General features: G+C 43.5%; 1 protein-coding gene across 1 annotated transcript in view; it reads right to left on the reverse strand.

The window, feature by feature from the left end:
* Window positions 1-26,826, reverse strand: part of CAMK1D (calcium/calmodulin-dependent protein kinase ID) — a 178,888-nt gene that overhangs the window by 88,826 nt on the left and 63,236 nt on the right. The window contains exon 3 of the mRNA XM_009883008.1: window positions 624-698. Within this exon, the coding sequence (XP_009881310.1) occupies window positions 624-698 (75 nt within the window). The remainder of the gene's footprint in view (window positions 1-623; window positions 699-26,826) is intronic.

Raw genomic sequence — 26,826 nt, forward strand, 5'->3', positions numbered from 1 at the left:
GTGCTTGAGGGGGGGGGGGGGGGGGGGGGAGCCATATGAGCATCACTTCCCTCCTCCCTGCCAGGTGGATGTGACAGGTCAGCCACAGCATATCATGTACCTGATGGGATCCTGACCTTCTCAGGCTCAGAGGGAGAAAATGGTGGAAAAAAAGCTCTGGTGGGAGAAAATGGCTCTGGTAGGAGAGATGTGTCAAGAATGATATGAGCTACCATTGCTGCTGAGACAAGGATGATGCTTTCTTGCAAATCCAGCACCCATGCACATGGTGGCATCTTGGGTCACCTCTTGCTTAGTACAGAACAGGTATCTGTTGGGTCACAGAGAACTAAACCATGGCAGCTCCTTATATACAGAGCCAGTTCTGACCCCCTTAACATCTTCTCTTCACTCTGGTTTGATTTGGGTGAGACTATTCACAAAACACCTTAGTTCCCAATTTCACAACAGCCCAGGCCATCCTGCCTGGAGATTCATTTTTAACCACCTGCCAAGGATTTTGCAGACTACCACACACAAGAGAAATACCTCCCATGTAGCCCATCTTTTGGGTTAAAGAACAAAAGCAGAACAAGAAGAGTTGGCAAGTTTGACACAGTAACTTCATTGGGTTCAGTACTTACAATTGCATGACCAGATATAAATGGTTCGGACTCTCATAGATGTCTTCCAGGGCAACTATATTTTCATGCTTGATCCTGAAAAACCATAAGATAAGATAAGATGAAATACTGATTTTCATTTTTTTTTACATAGCTGCAAAACATAAAGCTATTTTTAGTTAGACACTACTTGTCAGTCTTTATTCAACATCATAAAATATGATATTGATCCAAGTAAACAGTGCTTTGCAGCCCAGAATACTGTTATTGCTCCCAGAAAACTCCTTCAGTCCTCTCTGAAGCCAAAATATTTAAGGGTTAAGTATCTGGGGCATTAGAGGTTTACAGTTCCTGTGTCAGAAGCAGGATGAAGGGGGAAGGCAGGGATTTGTCCCTGCGCAGGCACAGGTAGGCAGCTGCTGTACGACAGTCCCATGCCCCTTCCCACCAAATTCGCCCTGCTCCGATGTCACACCTGGTCTGGACACTTGAATTTCGCTACAGTGGTGTTAAGCACTGGGCACTTTCTGTTCAATAGCTTCTTCATGGGTTTTCTACACCCTCACCATTCCCACCGATCATTCCCACTACGCCTCTTGTCAAAATGCTAGCTTTAAAGAGAAAAATCATCTCTACAAGCATACAGCTAATTAACTAGCAGAGCAATGCCTCTCTGGGTTTGCTCCTTAAATGCTTACAAATAATTTCTGAAGGATACATTTAACTTGTTCAAACCCTATAGAGACTACCAGTACAACTCCAGGGGCAGAATATTAATTACACCAATTGCAGACAATCATTTTAAGACCAAGAGAAAGCAGAGACCACTCATTAGCCAGCAGATGGACAGATTCAGAAAGAAAGTAAAAGTGCATCATCAGCAAATGCAAAACTCTCTACATGTTTCAAGGTTCAAGTAGCTTAATTAAGATGCTTAATCATGTGTCAGGTCATCATCCTCAATGGTCTCAAGCGCCCTAAAGTCTGCGTGAAGGTATTGAGAGCAGAAGGTCCCCTGCGCCCGGCAGGATCTTTGCCGTAAGAACGCAGACTAATCGAATTTCCTCTGAATTCACTGGAAAGGTTATGACTGATCTGAATTTACGCCCATAATCAGTCATCAAAAGCTGCATTCATATAAGGACCTTCACGCACAGGAAATTTAACATCAACAATAAGTGAAGTCAAATATAATACGCTACAGGATGTCAAAGAAACAAATACTTGAATAGGTTCCTCACTCTCTATAAACAGCTGGAAAATCCCGTGATATTTTAGCAAAATTTCCAGGTAGATTGTATCACAAATTAAGTTCTTAATATTGACAACAGGAAACCAATACACCACCCATTTGGCTTTACACAGCACATGTTTGGAAACCTTTATTTTGCTGTGCAGGTCTAGTGTCTGGTCCCTTAAGTGTTACAGTTAGGGCAAGGGTAGTTTTGCCTTGTTAGTTGAAGGTACACAAGGATCCCAAATGATATTTCAAGCAAATAGTCAATTTTAATGGAAATTACTATATGTATTTATACATTTTCCCTTGTGCACAGGCACATTCACGTGGTCAGTTGTGTACCTCATACTACCATGATCAAGTAGGCAGTTTTAATACAAATAATCTGCCGTAGTGTTATCTGTTAGAAGCCTCCAACCTAGTCTGCGGTATGTTGGGGTTTTTTTACCATGCACATATTAATGCTTTGCATTTCTATTTTTGAGAACCTCAGAGGTTCTCCAAACCAACCTAACCCCCTCTGAGACAGCTGCCAGCACACCTGACTGTCACCCACGTGGCTAACGCGTGGGTTACCCACAAAGACGATCAGCCAGGGAGGCAGAGGCCAGAAAAAGGCTCATCAGACACGCAACGCCGCACGCTGAGGGCTGCCGCAGGACCCTCTCCCCTTTCCGATTTGCAAACCAAATGGGCACTGCGCCGCTGCGCTCTCTGAAGGCAGATAAACTTGCTTGGTTGTAAAGTGAAGGGGGGAGAAAGAGCTTAGTCCTACCACCACAGCGTTGGCCGTATTGAGCCAATCTGCCCCTCTGTGAAATCAGATGCAGGACATGAGCGCGTGGGATTCAGGGAGACAGCGAATATAAAGCATGATCTGGAAGAAGGCAGCAGAAGAAGTTGAATCACCCCCAAAGTACAAAGGGAGCCACTCCCATAGGGATGAATGTACTTGGAAGGAGATGTCACTTTGGGAGGTGATGCCTGTGCACACCAGCCACCCCAACCCCACTGCACTCCAGAGTCTTGCTGAGGTGGGAAGGAGGTATTTTCTTCGTCTTTGCCTCAGCCTCCCCAAGATCAGCAGGGCCTTAATCGGGGAGTTACGCAGCGCTTCACAGTCCCAGTGAAGCATACATCGCATGCATACAAATCAAGCAGCTTGACCCAAACAGCATCTTTCTTCTCAGATGGACTCCTGAATGACAAGCTATTTAAAGGAAAATGGAATTCAAAATTAAAAAAAAAAAAAATCGATGGAAATCACCTGGGGAGAAACCCACGGTTCAGATCAAGCTGCGGGTTGTGCTGCTGAAGCTGGACCAGAGCAGCCGTGGGCTTCCCAGCAGAGGTCACTGCAGCCAGCAGCAACTCCTCTGCTCCTTTCTTCACTTTACAGCATGGGCGACCAACCCCCTACAGCCCTGGTGCACAATAATTAACCCTTCAAGGCTGAACGTTACAATAACACCCCGGGATGTGGGAGAGAGTGCGGTATCCTCACAGCACTTTTATCAATACCACAAAGGCCAATGGGGACTGGGACAAGTTTGTCCCACTCGTCGGCAAGCAGACCAGGGTGTCAGACATGCAGGTAACAGCCCAACAGACCCTTCTGGCTTGCAGAGATGCTCGGATACATCAAGAGCCGAGGAAAGCACTGTGTAGCGGCAGCTACTTGATGGTCACGGATCAGGAGGGATTTGGGAATGGCTTAATTAACTCCACTTTTATCCCCCTCTAGAAGCACTGAGTGAATCTCAAAGGTTCAGAGGATTCATTCTGCTAAGCCTCCAAATGCCTCCATGCTGCCCCACCGGTGATCTCGCTTAGCAGAAATACTCACTGGACTATCTGATCTCCTCAAGACCTGCCAGGATTTACTTTTTTAAAAGGTGCTGCTCTCATTTTACAGAAGGGGAAGCAGCACGCAGAAAAGCTAGAAGGTTTTCTGTAATCACATGAGATGAGGGAGCAGAGAGGGTTGAGAAACCAGACCCCCCGACCCCAGAGTATTATCTTAACCAGTGGGCCGTATTATTCCAATCCCTTCTCCCTCCCATCTTGGTGAGAGGATCTTAACCTCACTTCTCCGCAGCCTTTTTCTTCCCTCTGTCCTCCCTCTCCAGCCTTCCCCCTTCCCAACGTGTGGCTCCCACGCTGCAATAGATAAACCTGCCCTGGATTAACTCTGCGCAAAGCAACGTGTTGATGATGTTGTGCTACGTGACGGTGCAACGTTATGACTGTGGCAGAGGGGACATGGACACGGACTGGGGTTACAGCAGTTCCCATGAATTGTTTCCCAAAAAAGAAGAAACACCCCAAAAGTGAACATGAAAACATGGGCTTGGTTGAAGCAAATTAAGTCAGATTACATAAACTGAACAAGGAAACATCCAGCTGAGGAAATCTCCCTTACCAGCCTTTTAACCTGCCCTTCATCACACTTGCTGTTCTCCCTGATGCTCTCCCTCCTTCCTGGCAAACCCCAGATGCTGCTCGCATCTCCCACACCCTGACGTGTCCCCACAAATCCCCCTATCTGTGACACAAAGGGCAGGTGCCACCTCCAGCCACTGCTGCTTTGTTCATTTTCAGGAATATTCTGAGGCCATTCAACAGAAAGAAGACATCTAGAAATAAAAATACAAATAAAGAGAGGCTAATACTTTAACCAATTCACTCAAGACTCTTCACCTTACAAGGCCCATGAGATGCTGCAATCCAGGGGACAAAGAAGAGGAAAATAAATCTAGAAGTGAGAATCAGGGAAATCAGAAAAACCATGAAGAGTGATTAACCCTGATAAGAAACTACGAAGAGAAAGGATACATTCACCATTTTCAGGGCAGCGCTGGTCGCAGGCAGACATAAGCCATGAGGCTCGATGCAAACATGCAAAATTATTAAGTTTCTTCTCCAGCCTTTCAGGTCTATGATTCTGCCTTGTTGACAGATAAAGCTGTCAACAACACAAATGAATGGAGGCAACGTTGCACCTGAGCAATATTGTAACATATGAGCAAACTGCCAGCCAAGACTTAAAGAAACAAACTGAACTGGGCAACCAACGACTTCGGGTGACTTTTCCAAGCATGGCAGCTGTGCAAACAAGGGCTGACGGGAGAGCGTTTGATCTGCTGCAGAGCCCCAAGCACAAACTGGTCCCCTTTGCCTGCTGTGGAGTCGTTGCACAAGAGCGTTGATAGATAAGGGAACTGTCATTTTTCCCTGACTGCTACAGCATTCAGTGCTGCTGAAACACAGAAAAGTCTGCCTCTGAAGGAGCTGAAACCCTTTCCCAAAACAAGACCTGACTTGACCAGGAGTGGCATTTGGCATGACAGTTTCCATCATGCCAAACTGGGTGTGCTGCAGCGTTGGAGTAGTGATGAGTATGTGGCATGGCACTCCAGTGATGCTAAAATCCACCCTTTTCACAGGTCAGAACAGAGCCACCACGTCCTACTCACTGCCACCTGAAGGGCACAAGTCCCATAGGATCAAAACTAGCCCTAATGGGCAAAACTCACTTCAACACTCACACACACACACAAAATAAAAATCCATATATCCCATGGGCTTTGGCTGGAGATTGCTTTTAAGAAGCAAAGGATTAAAATATGGAAGTTGATGTACAACGAGGGAAACCAAATCCTTTAATGACTGAGCTTCCTGTACATCTCTGCTGGCTCCTGACTATCCCAGAGGCCAACGAGCTGAAAGAAAACTGGTTGCATATTGCCACAGATCGTTAATTAGAAGGGTAGTACTCTGCGTGGATAAAAGCAGAAGACACAGATTTTGCTGTTGCTTTGGCTGCCAAGCTGCCAGTAGAGCATGTTAAATATCCCAGCCACAAAAGCATGCTATAAAATACGATTGAATCACTTACATTAACATCTATCATATTTAACACTGAAAACTAGGATCAGTTAGAAGAATACCATGCAAAAACCCTGGGCAAACACAAGAGCCTTTTAAGCAGGGCATGTTCCCTCCGTAACAACTCTTTCCGAGTCAGAGTGTTACATTTGCAAGACGTGACATTTAATGCTGCACCTCCATGAACAGCACGTGTCACGGATAAAATGCCACAAGAAAGCACAAATAATTTTGTGAAAGCCAGAACCAACAAAGCCTGAGTCTGTAAGGATTTGTGGCTTTGAGTAACCAAACGTTTTTGCGAATAAATGTTCCATTATTTCCACATATAGAGAGTTTTGCCAGCAGCACGGGGGTTACTGGGCTTGATGAATTCACTGGTAGGCCAAGGGAAGCATTTAAATCACAGCTTCTGCTCTGGAGGGCACTAGAAACTTACCTCTGCTCAGCTGTCTTATTCAGTGGAAATGAGTCGATAATTTTAAGATATTAGGATAGCCTCACACATATGCACACAGAGCGATCCTATCAGATTGCTTTCCACATTAAAGAAAACTACCAAAAAATCTTCAGGGTGGCTTGTAATGGTGTGAGAACTCATGGGAACAAACCAGCCTGCTCCCAAGGGGAAAACGTGACAAGTTTGCTAAGAGGGGAACGGGGTAAATGAGATGAGATGGCAAGGGCTGGTACAGGGAAGGAAACTGATGGCTGTCCTGGAAATGGCTGGCTGACTGCAGCAGACCTCTGCCCACCACTCCTGGTCTGGAAAAGCCTTCAAATACTGATGCTGTCCACGGGACTTGCAGTGTCTCACCTTGATGCAAGGCCTCTCATAATTTGGACCTTTGAAAATCAAGAGGGTGCGTATGATGTGAGGTACCATATCTCTAATTTTATCCCCTCCCTTTCTTGTCCTGTACTGCCCAAACATCCTCCAGGACTGATATTTTACAGATGGATACTCCCCATATATCTTCATTGACATTTGTGTGAGCAGAGTTCAGTGTGACACTTCTCCCACTGTCCAGGTTTCCCTCCCAAGTGGACTTTCTAGTGTTAAAAAAAGAAATGTAAGCTCCAGTTCAAGCTCTGCCCCTCCTCCCCCAGTTGGTATTTATCAGGTCTTTCTCATCCATCAACTCTCTGGTATCTTGTAAAAGGTGACTTTAGAGCAGACCTTTCCCCCTCAAAGAGGGTACAAACTATTTTGTGGTATTTTATATCTCAGATTAAAACCTTTTGTCTCCTTGATGATTTCAGGCCATGCAACAGGAATGTCTTTTATACCACCTTTGCATAGTCAGCAAATAGTCTACTGACAGCACTGCGTGATGACTCCAAGCAGCCAGGAGAGGTGGTCCCAAGCAGTTCACAAGAAGCAAGCAGGAACTGCATAGATTTGGTCTGCATGCAGTAAGGTTTGCAGAGGGAAAAGAAGGGGTTTGGTTGATTTTATTTTCTTTTGCACACGAAAGTGAAGTTCTAGTGAAGATCATAAATTTAAAAACACTCGTGCCAACAGGGGGTTATTACCCTTGGATTAGTATCATCCGAGGGTTTGGCAGCCCATGGTAAATAAAAGGTTACCAGACTCAGATCACCAAGTCAACCACCCTCCCCTGAAATGGATATCTTTGGAGACAGACTTAGAAGAAAGGTGGAAGGTTAATGGCACTGAGATTAATTTCTACTACTTCATATCCCATGCAATGTTCCTCCCCTCAGCAGACAAGAAGTACGTGGTACTGCGGTGGTGACGCTTCTGCAGCTACAGCAAGGGCTTTGGTCTCCACCATCTCAGATCAGCAGTCTCCCTCTCTCTCACTCACAAACACACATGCAAATAATGTGGAAGTTAGCAAAACCTCAACTAGACACACAGCAGAGATGTGAACAAAACCAGGCAGATGTCAGTTGTTCTTAGCAAAGGTGGATCTACAGAGCTTACAAAGCTAAAACAACTGCTTTTTCTCTCTTACTGCATTTGGATTGTTGGTTGTTTTGGTTTTTTTAAAGTTATATCCTTAATTTACTTATTGCAAAGAGCTGGAAGAGGTTTACTGGATTCAGTATTGAATATTCCCTTGCATTAAAAATGAAAAAGAACTCATATTTATGAGCAGAAAGATAGAAATGGTGCTGTGTCTCACAGCCAGACGGTGTTTTTTGACCTCCTCTGATCTCCTACCAGCACGATACCTTTTGTTCCCACCCACGTTGCCCATCTCCCCTTGCTTGCTCTAACGACTGGGCAAGGGAGAGCTAATTCCAGCTCAAAGCCAGATGGTTCAGTGCCCATATGTTGATTGTCTGACCAGATTAGCTACATCTCGGTGGCTGGAAGGCCAAGGAGTTGAACTTTGGGGTCACATGTGGTCTCCAAGCCACAGACTGCTCACAACACATGAAGGAAATTAGTGTCTTTATTAGTATCTTTAAGATCTCTATGCTTCTGTCAGGTTAATTGGAGTGGGTAGGAAACATCACCATACAGTCCTGTCTGCTTTGGTAAACCAGCTAAAAGAGAAAGGCCCTGGATGCCCTAGAGATGGGGGACACAGAAACGCGTGGAGGGATGAATCACTTCATACACCTTCCCTCAGCTGTGACTGAAGAGGAGACTGTGATAAAAAGCGCCAATGCTGATAGCAATGGCAAGTGGCTCAGAGCAGGTGTTCGAAGGAAGCAGGGACAGCCAAAATTTGGGAGAGAGACAGATGCCACCAAAAGACCTGCTTCTATTCGCCTTAGAAGGTGGTGATGATTTTAAAATTAATATTTTTTGCCAGTTTAGTTATTTCAGGATTTAACACTTCAATTTGGCATGTAAATTTTTATTTGCAAAGAAATGAGCCAGGATGGGATTTGTCCTGAGCCAGTGTCCTAGCAGGATGCTGAGTGACTGTGCTATCAACGCAGCTGTCTCCTCTGGGGCTTACCTATATGGTATATGGCATAACCGACTACAAAGAGGAGAAAGGATGAGGAGGTGTCAGGACACTTTGCCTCATGCTTGTACAACTTGACCTCTCTCCATTTCATTTTTCAGATCCTACCCATCACCTCTGTGATCTCCTGTTACTCAAAGGTGAAGACCCAGAAGTATTTCCAACATCTTCAGCCGCCTTTCTTCCCCGGCACTGTGTCTTCTATTGTGAATTCCAGCCTTACGTACCATGTTCATAAAATATTCTCATGAGATTTCACCATGATAATGTCAAGTTGGAGACATTTCGCAGCTGGAAACCTCAGCTGTGTAACTAAGCAGCTGTAAGACTAACTGGCTGTGACTAAACCTACCCACATACACCTCGTAATTTCTATCCATGCCCTACCTTGGGTTATACTCCCTAGCAATGTAATCCTTCTCTTCATTTCTAACATCTCCAGATCCTGTGAGTGGAGGCTGGTCTGGCTTCTTCACTGCCAGGGGCACGTGCAGTCGGCGTGGTGGCGTGCCTTCCTGCACCACCACTCTGCACAGCAGTGCAGCTTGAAGAAGGGGGGGACTGTTTGTGCATCTTAAAAAATAGCTTGGTCCCTCCTGGGAAGGGAAGAGACATGTATGAACCTCCACAGGTCCAGAGCACATGTATTTTCCTCCTGCAGGTACTTCCTAGCCATCAGGCACGGTGGAAAAGGGATGCTGGAGGCAGCATCCCAACTGTCTCTGAAACAATAGCGGACTCCAGCTGTTGTGCTGGGCATGCTGCTGGGTCCGTTAAGCATGCAATGAGTGATCCCACAGGCTTGCTGCCTCCCCAGGACACAGGCTGAGGTTATGCCCTGTTCTGCCTCGTATCTGGGTCACAGCAGAGTTCAGACAAAGGCTAAACATCTACAGCACAGATGCATGGGTTTTCACTAGGCACCGGTGGAACTTTATCATCCCAAACAAACGTAACGAATGAATATAGGCGTTTTGAGAATAAAAAAGAGGGATTCTTAGATTGCACACGTGGAGTTAGGTGCTGACCTTTTGTCCGCTTGTCTCAAGTATTTTCATGTGAAGGCTGCTCAGTAGCCTTTAAAGAACAAGAAATTCAAGTTCTGGGTCTTCTATTACAGTAACTCAGCTCCAGGAGGAAGACTAGGACCAAATAACCTTCTGAAATCCTTGGATTCCTAGAGTAGGACCTGCAGCCCATTTAAGGCAACAGGAATATCCCCATGTCAGTGCCATCCCTGATTTCAGGAGTATCCCTGATTTCCATGAGAAGCAGACCAAGCCATCAGAACTATGGTTTCCAAGAAGTGGATCCCAACTAGCAGCATTCAAAAAGGCTTGGAAAGCTTGAGCAAAAACCTCCAGACTGTTTAATTTGAAACACATCAAAACAAATATTAATGATGAATTAATCATTAAAGGTGAAAAAGATAAAAGTAGTGGCTGCAAGGATTTATCTCAGCCAAAAACAGTGAACCATCTTTTAGTTGTTGGCAGCAGCCCCGTATTCCCAGTGTGGAGGAGTGTGGGTTTACATGTGCAGCCAGTAATTATAGCTGATTCCCACTCCCTTGCCTGGGACACACGAGAAGCTACGTGCAATTAAAGGTGGTGAGCAGCTCCTGAGCTGAGGTGGGTTGCTCTGAAGGGGTTTCATGCAACAACAGATGAACAAGAAAGGAGGCTCTATTCGCAAAACCCTTGACAAACATTGCCTTAAAGTGGAAGGCTGACACTCTTGGAAGGGTGATCTGGCTGCAGGCAGAACAACTATCCCTGTACCTTGTCTCACAAAATGAGAAGCTCTTATTAGTTTACAGTGAATGAAGAGCTGGATAACTGGAATGATGCTCTTTTCTTAGCCTCCTGATTCTCAGATGAGTGCAGTATGTACACATACATTCAGTCATATCCGAAACCCGGCAGCAGATACTACACTTCTGAACAGAAAGCTCTGCCATCCGTGAAATATCCATTTGACACAGACACGGGGATGTTGTTGTCTACTATTATCTCCTTTGTTGGTTTGAATACATACTAATGAAGGGTGAATGTTATACCACCCATGCACCTGTAAAGGTAAGTTACATAAAAACATGGATAACTGGTTATTTGGATGAGCACAGGACTGAAAGATGTAACAAAACTAAGTATTTCCTTCCACCATACGGGAAATAAATGCAGCTATCACCCAGGAGATGTGACACCCAGCTGTGGCTTGTACAGGATCTTTAGCTATTGGGTTACCCTAATATCTAGCGCATATGGGTCAGGTGGACCCCTCTTTCTGATGATAAGCACAAGTAACAGTATCAAGGTGGAGACCATTTATGTACTCAGAGGACAGGGATGTAACCAAAAGGACACTTTGGCTCACAGCGTGAAGAAGGGCTATGCTCTACAGTCATATCCAAAGAGGTTTATGTCTCAAAACTGCATTTTCTCCACAGGAAATGAAGAAAAGCAAACGGCCAACCAAGCACAAATGACAACCTGAACATGAACTTTTTGCCTTGCGATGAACTTTATGAGCCCTTCTCATGCTCACCTCTGCAGATCAGGCTACCATGTATTGTTGCTGGGCAGTACAGAAAATCACAAGCCTTGACTGGGTCCTGTCAGCTTGAGTGTGCGCGCAATAATTAAAGCCCATTACAGTTCCTCAGTGCCATGCTAGAGGCCAACACTGTCAGATTTGCCCAATTACAGTTGTCTCCTACAGTGAGGAAAGCAAATGCTCTCCTAAGTGGTGGGAGATCCTGTGGGTGCAGGGGGTATAATAATAATCCCTTTGCCTCTCCTAGCACGTGTGGTTTTGAGTCTTGATCAAGTCTTGATGTATCCGTGTCATTAGGACCACTGTGCACCAGCTGTGCTTGCCTACACCCTGCCCACCTGGCTGGCCCCAGGGCCACGCACCCAGGGAGCAGGGAAGCCAACAGACCAGGATGCTGGAGCACAGCTCTCTCGGGGCTCCTAGGCAATCCTTAGCTAGCATCTCGGCAGCTGTCTGACTCAAACGCTCGGTCTGCAGGGATGAGCTGCGTGACAAACTCATCAGCAGCAAACTGCCAGAAAAACCCCTCCTTCCCATCAAGCTACTGGGAAGCCAATTTATTTTATTTATTGAGAAAGACAGAAGGATAAGTAAGAGGCTAGGCAGGTTTCCACATTTCATCATCACTGTATTAGGACACTCCTACACAGAAGACTGCTCCCCCAGTTGCCTGTGGGAAGTGCCAATAGCCCTCGGGTGAGTCATATACACCCTATACCATAAGAGAGTAAGTGGGAAAGCTCTGCACGGTTGGGGATTGATCTCGGAGGACGATCTGTGTTCATTATGAGTTACTGTCCTCAATCACAGTGTAGAGAAAGCCAAACTCAAAGGCAGATTCACTTCTGACACCTGTGTGAAAGCAGTAGGACTACTGAATGTCTTGGAGCCACTCCTCTGCACAGCTGGTAATGACAGATGAAAATACGGCTTCAGTCCTCCGTAACCGAACCTGCCATTTTAAAACTTAAGTGAAGGCTACTGATATTCAAGCATGTTTTATTTTGAGTCTTCCCAGCTACCGGAGACAAAAATACGCCTGCTACTTCCACTGCTATTGGGCTTGCTTTGCACGTGGTCTTCAGGAAAGAAGCAGAGGGTCGGCAGAGAAGGAAAACTCTCAGTAATGGGCAGAATTAATCGTGGCATAATTCAGCTGGGCCAGATCGTGAAACCTGTAATCAGGCAAGACCGCTGGGGGTCTCACTTGGCTGGGTTCAAATCTTGGCAGCATCGCTGTGGAGTCCAAAGTAGACCTGAACTTGACACACCAAGTGTCAGAAAAGTCACTTAATCAGAACAATGTAATTAGCAGAAACCCTTGCTAATAAGGATGCATTTGGCTTGTGTATAACAGTTAATTGGTTTTTAACCAGGTGAGAATAGGTCTCAGAAAGTTAATCTCCCCAGTTTTACAAAGGATATGATAAAGAGGTTCTAATTAAAAATTAAATAGTGTTGAAGTTCATTTATTCTTGTTACTTGTATTACTGTGGTATACAGGGACCCTATGTATAGGTTTCTATTTTTAGGAGAGAGAAACCTGGATTCACAGATGTCCCCAAAGTGCCTTTGGGGAGGTAACAGGGAAGTTTAAACCAGAAGCCTATACTATACTTGCAGTCACCTGCCCAGTAAAGAGTACTTTAAATTGCAGTTCCCTCTTTCCCATGGCATGGAAGTAAAATTTTTAAAAACACCCACTTAGTAGTCAAGGACCAGACTTCTAAAGATTATTAGGTACCTTACTATGCAGGTAACTTCCTACAGTAACTAAGCATCAAAGCACTTTCAAACATCCTCCAGGGTATCTTCAGATAGCTAAATATCTTAAGAATATATCTCCAGATGATTTCTAAAGGCAATATAGGCACTAAAGAGCTGGAAGTCTGGAATCTTTCCATAGTTTTAAACCCCTAACATCCACTGAAGATGGAATTTATGGTTTTAAAATGTGTCACTGCAGCACTGTCCTGCTTCAGAGTATGGAGGTTAACAATGCCAATGCTTAAGACAGTAACAAGCAGAATATTAATATCATAACCAGTAATTAACGTTAAAAGACAACAAATTCTTCACGTAAATTAAATGCATGTCTAACTGTAGAAACAGTAGGGCTAAAGAGCAATATAGCAACGATGTAGGTTATTTTTCCATTATTTCAGGTTTTACCACTGCCTATTGACTTTTTGCATGTCATGATGAAGCAGAAACAGGAATGAAAATAGTTCGAAAATAAGATCTTATAAATGTATTTCACATGACAATGATAGCAGATCTATCTTTTTCAATTTCTTGGTTTTGTTCAGTCAACTAAGAAGAAATCAGTATGAAAAAATGAGTTGTTTCATGGCATTCAAGAGAATGTTTTCTAACCAACTGGCTTACAAACTACAGTGCTATGGATTTCTAATATTTTATGCAGCCAAGTCACACATACAAGTCACACACAGTGACTCATTTTTTCCTAAGCAATACATCTAATTAATTCAAGGTATTTAGAATGAAAGGTAGCTATTAGATGAAGTCTAAAATAAATGGTACTAAATGCAGCCTTTGAGCTGATGGACACAGGGCATTTTGGTAATATCGCCCTCTCCTCTGCTGTGCTAAAAGCTGTGTTGCTCACCACAAATACTACTGAATTAATACATTTAAACTGTACCCTTTTTAAAGAGCATCTGCCAACAGAGCTTGCCAGGATGATGCTGGAGGACCCCTAATACAACAAACCTTGCTTCACAAAGGGTGCATCAATTTTGAGCTGGGTGGAGCATGTGTTTGGGAAGAAGGCGTTCTCCAGCTCAGCCTTTGAGGCTACTCAACTCTTGGCATCTCCCACAAGAAAAAAGGAGCTACAAAGCAAGGAGTGTGATTTTATAGTATTCACTCCTGCCTATTGTATTCTTAATTGGGACAATGAATTCGTTTATGACACTTCATGGAACAGTCAAACCAACCTCTTCTTTATCATTACCTCAGCTTTATGTGGCTTCAATAAATTCAATGTCTTGTCACAAATTGCAAGTATATTAGCGCTTCATAGATGCTGAGCACAATAAGTAAAAACTGCTGGGAAAGTAATTGGTGATGTGATTAGCATCACAAACTTGAGGTTAGAAGTTCACTTCTAGATAAATGTACACATTCTCATGGGGCTTATCATCTGCGATCTGGCGATCTCTCACGAGCTGGATTTGGAATAAAATTTACAGAACTTCTCAATTGCAAATGCAACGCAAATACAGGCACAGATGTTCCTATACAATTCCTAATTTGTGCCTAAGCTTAAAACCTAGAATTGCACAGGTCCATATCAATTATGTGTCCTCTCACGTTTTGCACTCTCCTGTGCAATGCCCCTTCAAGTTTAACTCTGAATTGCACTGGAGTTGCATCCTGACAGGCATCCTATCCTAGTCTTTTTGTACTGTTTTATTGCCATATCCACCTAATTATACTTCAACTTGTGCTTATACTGCATTACCGTGTCACTCTGTGTTCTGGTGGGATTTTAAAATAACAACATATTTGATGCAAATAATTATTTCCTCCAGTCAGGAGGACATTTGTGTGTTCTCAGTAGGACCGTAAAAGAGAGGAAGCTACCTGCTGAGTTAATGCTTCAGCTCTAAGTTTCCATTAACCTCCTAACTTCTACCATTTTTCATTATGAAATCACGACCTTCAAACCAAGCATATGGAAAAAAGTACATTTCTCCCCACTCACATAGCTCTGAAGTGTGACTGGAAACACTGTTCTCACACTTTTAAAAAAATCCACCTTTGAGCCGAGACCAAAAATGAAAGCTTGCAAAGCCAGTGGAATTTGTTTAAGAAGTTACGAGCCTTTCAAAGGGAGCCGGAGTTAGCATGGAAACATGCTCAGGCTTCAGGCTGGCACAAGCTACCAGCAAACATTATGAAAAAATACTTTGGAAATATTTAGGAAAAAAAAAATCATGAATCCACATTTGGACTTTGATGTGTAACTTCACGCCAACTAACTGGCACATTGAGAGGCACGAACAGTAGTCAAGAAACCAGCCAGAAACCTCCAGAGATACCAGACACCAAGGAATGTGTCTCTGTCACCTTATATATCTTTCTGAAATACAGAACTGAAAGGAACCGGTCGGTTGGAATGGGCAGAAGAATGGCAGTTCTCACTCCAAGGACACACACTTGTAGGTATGTAAAGTTAGATGACAGAATAACCAAACCTTGTGTCCTTATTCACACTTGAGCTGGTCCACACCATGCTGGTGTGGTACCTCTGGGCTGGTTCTGATGACATCATAATGTACAAGCCAAGGCAGAAGCAGACTGTCCAAGGGGCAGACAGGTTTCAGTGACCTGAAACCAGGTCTATAATACCAGTAAAGTCACATAGTCATAATCCCACGTACAAAATCTGCTGAGCAATTAATATTGCGTCAGTCATTAATGTCTTTAATTCAGACACAATTCACGGTTATCATTCTGATTAATACAGACTGTTGAACTATGCTTTACAAACTCCATACCAGATAGAGGTGGGGAAGGTGAGGCTCCATTTCTAACATGTCATTTTGCTTTTGACATGCATAAATACACTTCTGAGTAGATAATCAGAGTCGTCAAATCTCACAGCACTTAATCACTCAGCGCGAATGGTTAAAACACTTAAAATTAATCTCACACCAGTCTAATTGTTACTCAGTGCCTCCTGGTCTGTTTGCATTTTTGGTTTTGTTTTTACGTCTTATTTCCTCCTCTGGTTTCAGCTGCCTCCTCCCCATCCTTTTACTCTTTGTCAGAAGCCCACCTGAAGGTGGAAAGCTCTGTTCTTCTCCGTGGCAAGCTGTCTCTCTGCACCTGCTATTTGTGCTAGCCATACCACGTCATGCCAGCGGGTCACATACAGCTTCCAAAGGCTCGTGCTTCTATTTGTGCTGTCTGTGAGACCCTGCTCAGGGGAGCAGCCAGGAATAAGAGAAAGGGGAGAGTCCCAAACATGCACGTTTCAGTTACTGCAATCTCCTCCTGTCTGGCCTTTTTCATTCACTTACACTGTAGCAAACCACATTTCCTAGTCCTTGTTTTCAACTGTGTGCTTCTATGCATTATCCATTGGCTCTTATGCCATCATTTATCTCCACACATTTATCTCCATCTTTAAGGACCTTCTTAGCTTATCCACAACTCACCTATCTCACTGAACACTCAGTTCTCACCTCAAACAAGGTGGTGACACCCATCAAGAAAAGAACCAGATTTTCAAACAAGTACCTTTATGCTGCCTGTTACACTCACTGGATGCCCACACATTTTGGAGCTGCTCCTTACCTTCAGGGTGACCATCACCGCAGCCCTCCTCACAACTCTTCCAGGCTCCTAAAAACCTGTGTGTCCCTACCCATGGCAGTGGGGTTGGACTAGATGATCTTAAAAATCCCTTCCAACTCAAACCATGCTATGATTCTATTAATCTTCCTGATTCCTTGTGCTCTTTCATCTGCCTGTATCTCATACCACATGTTCCCTTGTGACATGAATTCTTTCTGTACCACATTTGAACAGCTTCTAGGTATCAGGAATCTTTCTGATGCTAATCCAATGTCTATAAGGTGGAGGGCATAGCCATGGAGCAGAGCAGACCAAAGATCTCCCAGCTCCAAGTCCCAACTAGGTAATCACACTATGGTGTGGTCTTCTTCTGACCCTTGAATCCTACACTATCATTAGAAGGAGGTGAAAAGACCAAATCCTGGAAGCTTCATAATCCTGGTGGCAGGCTGCAAAGCCACCCAGGAGATGGGACTTGTGAGCTGCCAGGTGTCTCATCACCTGGTCACACGTCCCCACCAGGAAGGGAGTGCACAACCGCAAGCAGTGAGCCCCTCTCAACCAGATACCCACCTCTAGAAAGGTCTGGCTCCAGGATGAACAGAGGCAGCTAATGTACTACCCGGAGGTAGGTCTCCAAGCTCTAGAGAGGGAAAAGAGCTCAGGCACTGCCTTTGCCCACTTCTAGGCAATCTTCATCCAACATTTTGACTTTCTGGAAGGCTGCTCTCAGGCTCCCAGCTCTCTCTGTGGATGATTTCCTCAGGCCTTGGATGACATTAAGGCAACCTGCATCCTACCCTGGCTCTCAGGGTTTCCTTTTCCTTCCAAATAACAATGCTACAGTTTGAAGGTGGGACTCGGCCAAAGAGCTCTGCAGACAAACAACCTCCATCTCTTTTTTGCCAGAATAACAGTCCTTTTGGGAGGAAGAACACAGATGTCTAATGGTCCAAAGGAACTCAACTTTCAGTTGATTAAAGTAGAAATGGCCCTTGAAAGTGGGAAAATTCTCCAAGGGAGGAAACTGCAGGCCTGGAAATGAACTGAGACCTCTCTCAGCACCCATTGAGAGGGATATGCCAGCTGGGAACAGGGCCTAAGCAGAACAGCCTGAGGATATGCTGACTTGGCAGATGGCAAGCACAGCTCCTTTTGAAAACTTCCCCTCCTTTGTAGAAACCCCAAGGAAGGAGTTTGCCTTCTGAAAATAACTGTCAGCTGCCTCCTGGAATGAATCCACCAGCATAGGATGTTTCCTAGTCCCAGAGTTCACCCATGTACGTGTCTGCTAAGGACATTAGCTATGAAAAGAATTTCTAAGGGTGGTTAGAAAAAGCTAGAACATGACTCTCTGGCAAATGCTGCTAACCTCTTCCAAACCTAAAATGTCTCCTTGCTTTCTTGCTTACCCAGGTAACCCACAAAAAATATTAAAAAGAACTTTCAAACATAGAAATCTAAAATTAGCTACCAAACATCAAGCAGGTATGTGTACAGACTGTATTTTATAACCCCAAAAGGAAGGTGATTAACACCTCCATTAAGTTTGCCAGAGATCTGGCAATTTCTAATCAAGATGATGCATTACTCGGACATCGTGGTGACAGTTTGCAGTATAGAACAAGAGGACAGATGTGTGTACACCCTCTCTGCTCACTGCAGCCCCTTCACTACATTAATCCTCCATTTCAAACAGGATTTACTTTTCATCATTTTATAAACAGGCTCAGTTGTGGTGTGGATGAAGTGTCCATCCATAGCAGGGATTGGGGCCAACAGCTGAAATCAAAAGGCTGATTTTTTTACTGAGCTTCAAATCATGGTCCAGAGCCGACACAGAAGTGCCTACTGCCCTGTCCCTCAGCATGACCATCCACTCCCAGGTATTTTGAGAAATCTCACCTACAGCCTGATTATTTTTTTTTTTTCAGTCAAATGCTGACGGATTTCTAACACAGAGACCCACAGTTTCCAGGTGATTGCCCTTTAAATTAGGACTGTTACAAATTTTACAATATCAATTCATTTTTTAACACTAAGACATATTTTAAACTGAAAACAACTTCTAAGGATTCAGTATGATTAAATACGCTGTTTAATAAAGCGTGTGACGCTTTTTAATAGACCCTCCCATGTGCAGTGCCAGCCCCAATGCCATCTTTTATTCAATGGAAAACGAAGCAATATCCATCTCTTTAGGGATCCATGGCTCATGTGAACCTGATAAGATGGTACAAAAGCTACTTTCAGGTATTTGTACAGCAAATATGCCTTTGCTTCTCACAGTCATGAGTTTCCAGATGCCCTGGCTGATCCACATAGGAAAATCTTCTGCATCCCACTGTCACTGTTTGCAAGCTGCTCATGCTAATAGCTGATTACATCCAGTCAGATTTTTAATTCAGAAAAAACGTTGTTGAAGAAAAAAAAAACCAACAAACCAAATGTAAAACTAATGTAAGTAGGAAGAGATTTAGAGCCTGATTCTCCAAACAAACAAGTTATGCTATTAAATAATTTAAAAGGAAAGCGAGGCAGTATTTCCTTGTGGTAGCATTTATTATTTGCTTAACTAAAGGTCAGGCGAAATAATAATAAAAAAATCTCTTGCCTCAGTCACGACAAAGGCAGATTTCAGGGCTGGGAATTTGCTCAATTTTAGAAGAAATAAATTCATGTCAACAGACAACGCACTTAGCCAAGCACTTCTTTCACCTCTCCCACCTCTATCTGGGTTGAAGGCTGTTGGCCAAACCCTCTTGCCCCACAATTCTAATGTGCAGACTCTTTGTTTTCCAGGCACCTTCACACAGATTTTCCCTCTACTTTTGGCACCTCTCAGTCTTTTTTATGTGGCCACTGACCGTAGGAAACAATTTCTTTAAATCAACTCACTATTCATTTCCCAATAGATCTGTGGTAAGCAAGAGGAACGGCGGAAGCCTGGACCTAACCAATCCTACAGACCTTCCTCCCAGCACCTCTTTTTGATGGAGGTTTCTTGACAACACTGCTCCCCGATCAACCTGTCCTTTCTCTCTCCAAAGCCGGGATCATCAAATCTGTAGCAGCCCCTTTGGTTCTCGGTTCAGCTTTGCTTATCTGTTGAGAGCTAACGTCTCCACTAAGAGCTCCCTCCACTCCCTGTTTATCCAAGGACATTTTCTCCCGTAGTGCCTTATCTTTGCCATTGTTTCATGGTCTAATTACTTCCCTTCTGAGAGCTTAATTTCATTTACCTCCTTGGAGTCAGACAGGATGGTATCAAATACGTAAACCCAGCTGTGCATGATATTCACACAAACAACGGCTGCGTCCCTCAGTCTGCATACAATTCTTGCTGTACCACAAGCAAACCCACTTAGAAAAGGGAACGTGCATTTGTTAAAGTCACTGTTTATTGGCATTACAGAGGATGCAACATTTTACTGTGCAAACTCAAGTTATTGCTAGCTGAAGCATGCTACAGTTCACTCTGATGAAACTAAAATATTTTTGGATGAAGAATAAATAACCATCTTGGAAGAGTCTGAATGAAGAAGGCACTGACTGAATTCTAATGGAAGGAAATTGTTTAAACAAGTGTTGTTTTCTGAAATTTAAACAGGTTTCTGGTGGTGAACTGTACTGATCCATACAGTACAGTGCAGTGCAGCTAAAAAAACCTCTTTTTTTCCTCCTTCTCTGTTCTTTGTATTCCTGTGCTCTTTCCTGAGTATCTGTCTGGGTTGGTATCTCAAGTGTTGGTACATGTGCTCACTCCCGGACGCTGCCGTGACATGTTGTGGCTGCAGTCAGTGGTAATATTACACGTGTTTTGTTGAAACGTGGACCAACAATCGGATGACAGGGACTTTTGATGAAATCTTTATTCTCTTTTACTAATACCGGCTGCAGAGATCTTGACTGTTGGGATGTTTTCTAACAGGTTGCTTTTTCTCAGAGAGGCACGTTGCTTTCCTCTCAGAGTGTGAGGAAGAGGGGTTTATAATACATAAAATGCATAACAGAAATGACAGAAAAGGTTCATACAAATAAAAGGGAAACAACCTCAACCTAGATAACTAGAAGGCAATTTAACTTAAAAATGTAACCGTTATGTTATTAAATAATTTTGGATATTTTTTTTTTTAAGTGAAAGTATAAAGAGCATTTGGGGCATTCTTAGAGATAGTCAATAAATAATACAGAGTAATTATACAGCCATCATCTCCAACTTGCTGTATGTGAGATCTTCTAACTCTGCTAGTCAACACGTGGAATAAAAAAGTAAGCTGAAATTGATGCTGCTGTCATTATTATATCACATGGAAGAGAGCAGATAATGATATTGCCCAGGGCCCATTACTCACCCAGAATTGCTGCCGGTGGCATGGTAAAGGTATAGCAACTTCAGAAGAACACACAGAAGTGTTCAACAAATGCCAACTTGTCTAGTGGTCTGTCACTAAAACTGAATTGGATTAATTTCCTTTTCACTCTGCAGAAATCAAAGCAGCCTATTTCAAAACAAATATGTCATCTTTGAGGCCAATTAAATTCTGCAAGCCGTGACCAGAGGGAGAAGAAAGGATCAAAAGTTGGGCTTCATAATGAAAGTTGACTGCAATCTTAATTACTAAGAGATCTTGGCTGGTCTTGATTGCGCATTCCTCAAGAAACAACTCTTTGATGACTGCCTGTTCTGGATCCCCTTCTGTACCCCATGTGTGGCAGTTAAGAACCTTTTCTGCATAGATGGGCTCTTCTAACTTAGGCTATAGCATCTTCTGGTTTTACCACAGGAGAGCCCTGTTCAGTCCCTAGCTGACGTTACAAGCACTCACCCGTTAAAATATGCATGGGAAAAAGCAAATAAAAGCAAAATCATAGAGCAGAGACAAATTGATGAGAAAAAAAGACCTTTTTTTGCAATTTGGACAGACTCTGATCCTTAAGATAACAATCTTTCCTAGGAAATAATCACACCCAAGATCTTACTAAATTTGGGGCAAACGAAGCAGCATGCCAAGTATAAAGACAAGTCATTACAACTTCAAGACATTTTTTTCTCTCCAGTGCCAGTTTGACATGTGTCCCACCCTATACAATTATTTGCTATTGCTTCTTCCTATGTGAGATCACCTTTAAAACAGTAATTAGAGGATGTATTTGTTTAGAGGAACGCAAATGACTGCTTGACTTCAGGGCCTGCTTAGCATGTCAAGTTAGCCTGGAACCACACCTGGCTACCAGAATAAAATAATCAGTGAAAAATAAATAGTCTGTGTACAGTTTCATACAGAATGTAACACTGTCCTCCAACAGAGCTCATGCATCATTTAGTGTTTAACACATTCCCCAGAAGAGGGAAATATCTCAGACAAGCATCAGTACTTAACCATTTGAGGGAAAGCATTCTATCGCAACTATGTCTTGAGCGAGGTGGGACTGTTTCCAGTTCCCAGAAAGGAAACAAAAAGCCTTGATTACCACCTTGACTCCTAGTGAACATGTTTGCCTTGCCCGTCTCTGACCAAAGAGTTCGCAAAGACACTGGGCATGCTGCCTACTTTCATTCTCACTATGGGTCGATCAAACATCCGTGTGCTGCATCACACTACAATTTTTCAACCTGTGCCTGTCCCCTGCTTTGTAGGGCATCCAAGAACAGGTTTTAGTACTAATCTAAAAAACTCTTACACTAAGTTAAGGTTATGCTAGCCCAAGGAGCATCCACCTTTCTACCAGACTCGGTTATCTCAGCAATAGCTGTCAAAGACGACAGTTTTAACAGGTCCAAGGGGACAGGAGAAAAGATATCTCAATAACTGACTCATTGCTCTGGAAGAGCTTCCTGAGGGAGAGCAGGAGGAGACACAGTGTATGTCCTGGCAAAGTTATGTTTTATTTTCTACAGAAATTATTATTAAAGGATTTTACTCCAGGAATGGCCCTCAAGGACCACCACAATCCAAATGATGATTTCTTCAAATACCCATGTCCTTGCCATCATCAAATCTGCTGAAAGACCTGTTTCTTCATGAACGCTTTTCCCACAGACCTTAAGAAAACATTTCCACCTCTCCACGGCAGAGAAGGATTTTTTTGTACTTCATTGTTTGCAGTGTTGCAAACACAGTGCCAAAATACCACAGTGAGAGACCGCTATGAACCATGATGGTTAAAGATACTCCTTTGGGGCTAAGAGACACGCACACAAGTGGGTTTATAGTATGGTCCATACCACAATGCACATCTCATCAATGACAGCTTGCATGTGGCCTTTCCAACTCACAGCAGACAAGACAGTTGTGTGAAGAACCCCATTAACTCCAACCAAAGGAAACACCCAAAATACTGGAGTTCTTTGTGGGACAGCTACACTCTGTGCACCCATCCCTACCAAAATAATTTGGCTTAGAGCAGCATTACCAGCCAGAACCTGGACAAGAAGGTGTTAAGGTATCTGGTGGGGAGTGAGAGCATTGAAATGGCTTACCCTTCCCTAAGTCAGAAATACCACACGCAAATTACAGAAATCACAGTGTTGTCTCCTCGGTGGAGTATGTCTCCTCAGGGCATTCTTTTCAAGCAGACCGCACCATGGTAAAGGTCAGCATCGTTTACAGACAAATCTATTTTGTAATACATGGTGCACACTGTGCTCTGTACGAGACAACTTACACACAAAGCCAGCTTTCTCAGATCGACACAAATCCTCGTGGGCATCTCACTGCAGAACAAGGAGGAATGGGAAGTGCTGGTTGAAGCAGCAGATTGCCACGTCCACATCAGGCACATCGGGCAAAATGGACCTGGGTTAGCCCACAGTACAAGCACCTGAATACCCATTCCTCAGCAGCCCCGAGTACTTATTGATGCCTGTTTGATTTTGGTTTGACTCAGGCAATAAACGCTGGGGAGGTCTGAACCCTTGTCCACATATTTTCAAATCATTTGCCAGCCATGACTATGGCCAGCATCTGTCCCTGAGTCTCAACTGTAGGGACGCGCTTTTGACGACATTTGGAAACCTCTTCCTCGAGTGCAAGAATGATCTGGCACATAATTTCACTTGGCTTTTTTCTAGCTTTTAGAGCTAACCTGTAAAATTCCACTATCCATAAAATACTAAAGGCAAATTCAAACAAGCAGCGATTTTGCAAGGGGGGTTCACAGTTCCCGTTTGCATTCCTAGCATTTGACAACACTTTCAGGTTTTTTTCTATTCCAAGTGAGAAGCACAAAAAATGCAGCAGGAATTAACTGTTTGAGAACCTCTTTCAGCTTCCAAGTTGATGAAACTTTTTTCTTGAATCTTTTTATCTTGCTCCCATACCTCTTCCATCCCCCCTTTCTCCTGAATTACTCAATCATAAAAGCATCCGTGTGGCCATGTGTCATGTTTAAATATATTTTCTATTTAGAGTAATGTGTGTGTGTGTGTTATGCCTCCTGGGGAAGGGTGGATTATTACAAGTGTAATGATTCCAAGCAAGGAGCATTTTTGCTGTACTATAGGACAAATAACTCATATCGACAGAGCTATGCAAAAGCTTCTGGTCCTACCATAGCAGAATCTATGCAGCTTCTTTGATCAGCAGTATAATTCCTCAACATTACCAAAAGGAAAGAGGAGAAAGCATGGGGAAAACTGTTTACAAAACAGCAAGACCAACTGCTCACAATGATCTGCTTTATTTTTAATACAAGGAAAAGCACAGCACTGCAAAGCAGTTTTTAATTAACTGATTTCTCCCAGCAATACTTTTGGCTCTGTATAACAGTGCCAAGTACTGATATTTATATAACTCAGCAACGGTTACGAGTTTGCTTCAAAAATGTTATTTCAGTGAGGCTCTGCCACCACCCAATGAACCCTGGAGCATGTGTGGCTGCAGGAAGAGGTTCGGGGAAGAGATGCTCTTTTAGGACCCTCAAATTAAAAGTTTAGGCTGGAATAGGCTCTGAAAAATCCTATTTTCTGAGCTTGTTCCTCCACATTGGAGAAGGGAAGCAGTGGCCATGACCAAGAACAAAAACACAGACGCCAGCACTGTCAGTGACACCAACATGCTTTAACACCATCTTCTCCCTCGTAGAGAGGCCACAGCACAGGAACGGGCAAGGACTGGCTGAGGGGCTGATTAAAAATGCTGTGAGCTCAAGTACTTACTGAAGGGGTTAATATACAGGGATTTCCTGAAAAGTGTATCCAATACTAACTCCTTCGCAACTGTACTGCTACTGGAGGCAGCCAGCATGGCTCCTCTGTATTGGTTTTAACCCACCACAGTTAACTTCTGCTCTCTCCTGTGGTTTTATTTCAAAGTTTCTTTTCACTCCTCCATGCTTCAGAGGGGTGGTTTCCACCCTGGGGATTGCAGACCATTGGGGCTCTGTGGGCTTCACAGGGTCTGTAAAGGATAACTAACAAAGTAAATCCATCATCCGTGAGTTTCAAATTAAATTGCTGCACAGGAGCTGGCCCTGGCAGCAGAAAAATTTAAAGTACCTGCCTATTCAAATGGCTGAAAACCATTATTATAAATCCATTTCCAGAATAAGCTCCTGGGCTTTATGCTCTTTCATTTTCCTAAAAACAAGAAACAAATTGGCCACAGCACTCGGGAAGCTGATTGTCCCACCAAAATCCCTCCTTTTGTCCCATTTCCAGATATTTAATTTCTTCAGCTATGGGTCCCTGCCGTGTTCCACCCCCATTGCCTCAGTGTTCTCCTAAAATCAGCTCTTCCTACCTCTCAGTTAAAAAAATCTCACAGGGGCACTTATTTAATAAATGAAGATAAAATATGGTTTGTCATCAGGATTTTTACCAAATCAAGCTCTCTTTCCAGGATTACGCCACTCTGAAAACACATTTTTTTCTCCCACTACTCTCCCCGTAAATCACTATGTGCCATGAGAACACTTCTAGTTACAGAGTACACATAAGGAATGACCAAAATATTCTCCAAGTGTGTCTATAAAGAAGAACCCTACTTAATTCTGCTTATTAAAAACAGACGGATTACACAAAACAAGTACCTATATCGGCAGAAAATGAAAGAAACACCAGATTTTTTAATACATCGAGAAACACACACACAAGTCAGTCATTAGAAGTTAAACCCAGACAAATTCCCAGACAAATGGCAATAATAGAGTATTTTTGGAAAGGCGTATAGGGGATGCTTTCGCAGTTCTAGTGAATAAGCAGGAGACCCCCATGAAGCCTGGCTACTTTTCTAACCACTCTGCATTAGTCAAATCCAGTTATCAGACTTTACATAGCATAAACAGATGAAATAACACAGCCCATTTGTGCAGAAGGTCAGACCAGGTGAGTTAGTTTCTCTTTCCAGAATTAAACACAGTTTAAAGAGAGAGCTTGGTAAACCCAAAGTCTAGTCCAAAAATAAGCCCGAACTTTTGGGCAGTTTGGGTCCTGTTTTTTTTCTTGAAAAAGGTGTATTTTTTTGTTATTTTTTTAACAAGAGAGTCTTAATGAGGCTTCCAAAATGGTGCAAGACCAAGACCAGCAGCATATTGAGTCAAGTGCTCCCTCTCACACCAAACATGTCTTTCTAAAAAGGATGGGAGAGGCACGATGAAGGGCAGTCTGGCCATCCTCTTGCTGAAGACACTCTCTTCACCTTGCCCACTGGAGATAAACTGCTCCATTGGGCGAAGAAGACCCAACATGTGGAGATTCCTGAGGTGCATACCGCCACGTGCTGACTAAAGCACCTGTGCATGTTGTTAACTAAGCCAAACTTGCTACCATTATTTTTTCAGTTTATTTTTTGCATGCCACAATCCAAACTGTCCTGACATGTAAATTGGATTAAAAATTCAATCTGTACTAAAGAGAGTGTAAACACTGTATTTTGAGTTGCTCCAGGGTATGCATTATTTCTAACCTGCTGCCTTCAGGCGAGCAGAATGCTGGGGCTAATGTCCAAAGGGATCAAAGTCCTAACAAAGGCAGACCCAGCAACTGAGTCCTGGGAGACAGGACTGACATTTCTCAGTTTGTAGTCCACGACAACGAAGGACCAGAAGGGCAGGGATGGACTATATATGACCAACCCCAAGAGCAGAAGGCAGTCATCTCCCCCATGGATGCTGTAGGTGTAATTGCAACACAGGAAATTTTATAGCTGACAGTACCAAAACTCACAAGGTCTCCTAACATCCCCTAATTCCCTGGATAGGGAATTTCATTGGGATCCAGATCCCTCTCCTGTGCAGATGCTTTTAAAAATGTCACTCAAGT

Source organism: Charadrius vociferus, unplaced genomic scaffold (assembly GCF_000708025.1).
Source record: "Charadrius vociferus isolate BGI_N301 unplaced genomic scaffold, ASM70802v2 scaffold32, whole genome shotgun sequence".
Taxonomy (NCBI): domain Eukaryota; kingdom Metazoa; phylum Chordata; class Aves; order Charadriiformes; family Charadriidae; genus Charadrius; species Charadrius vociferus.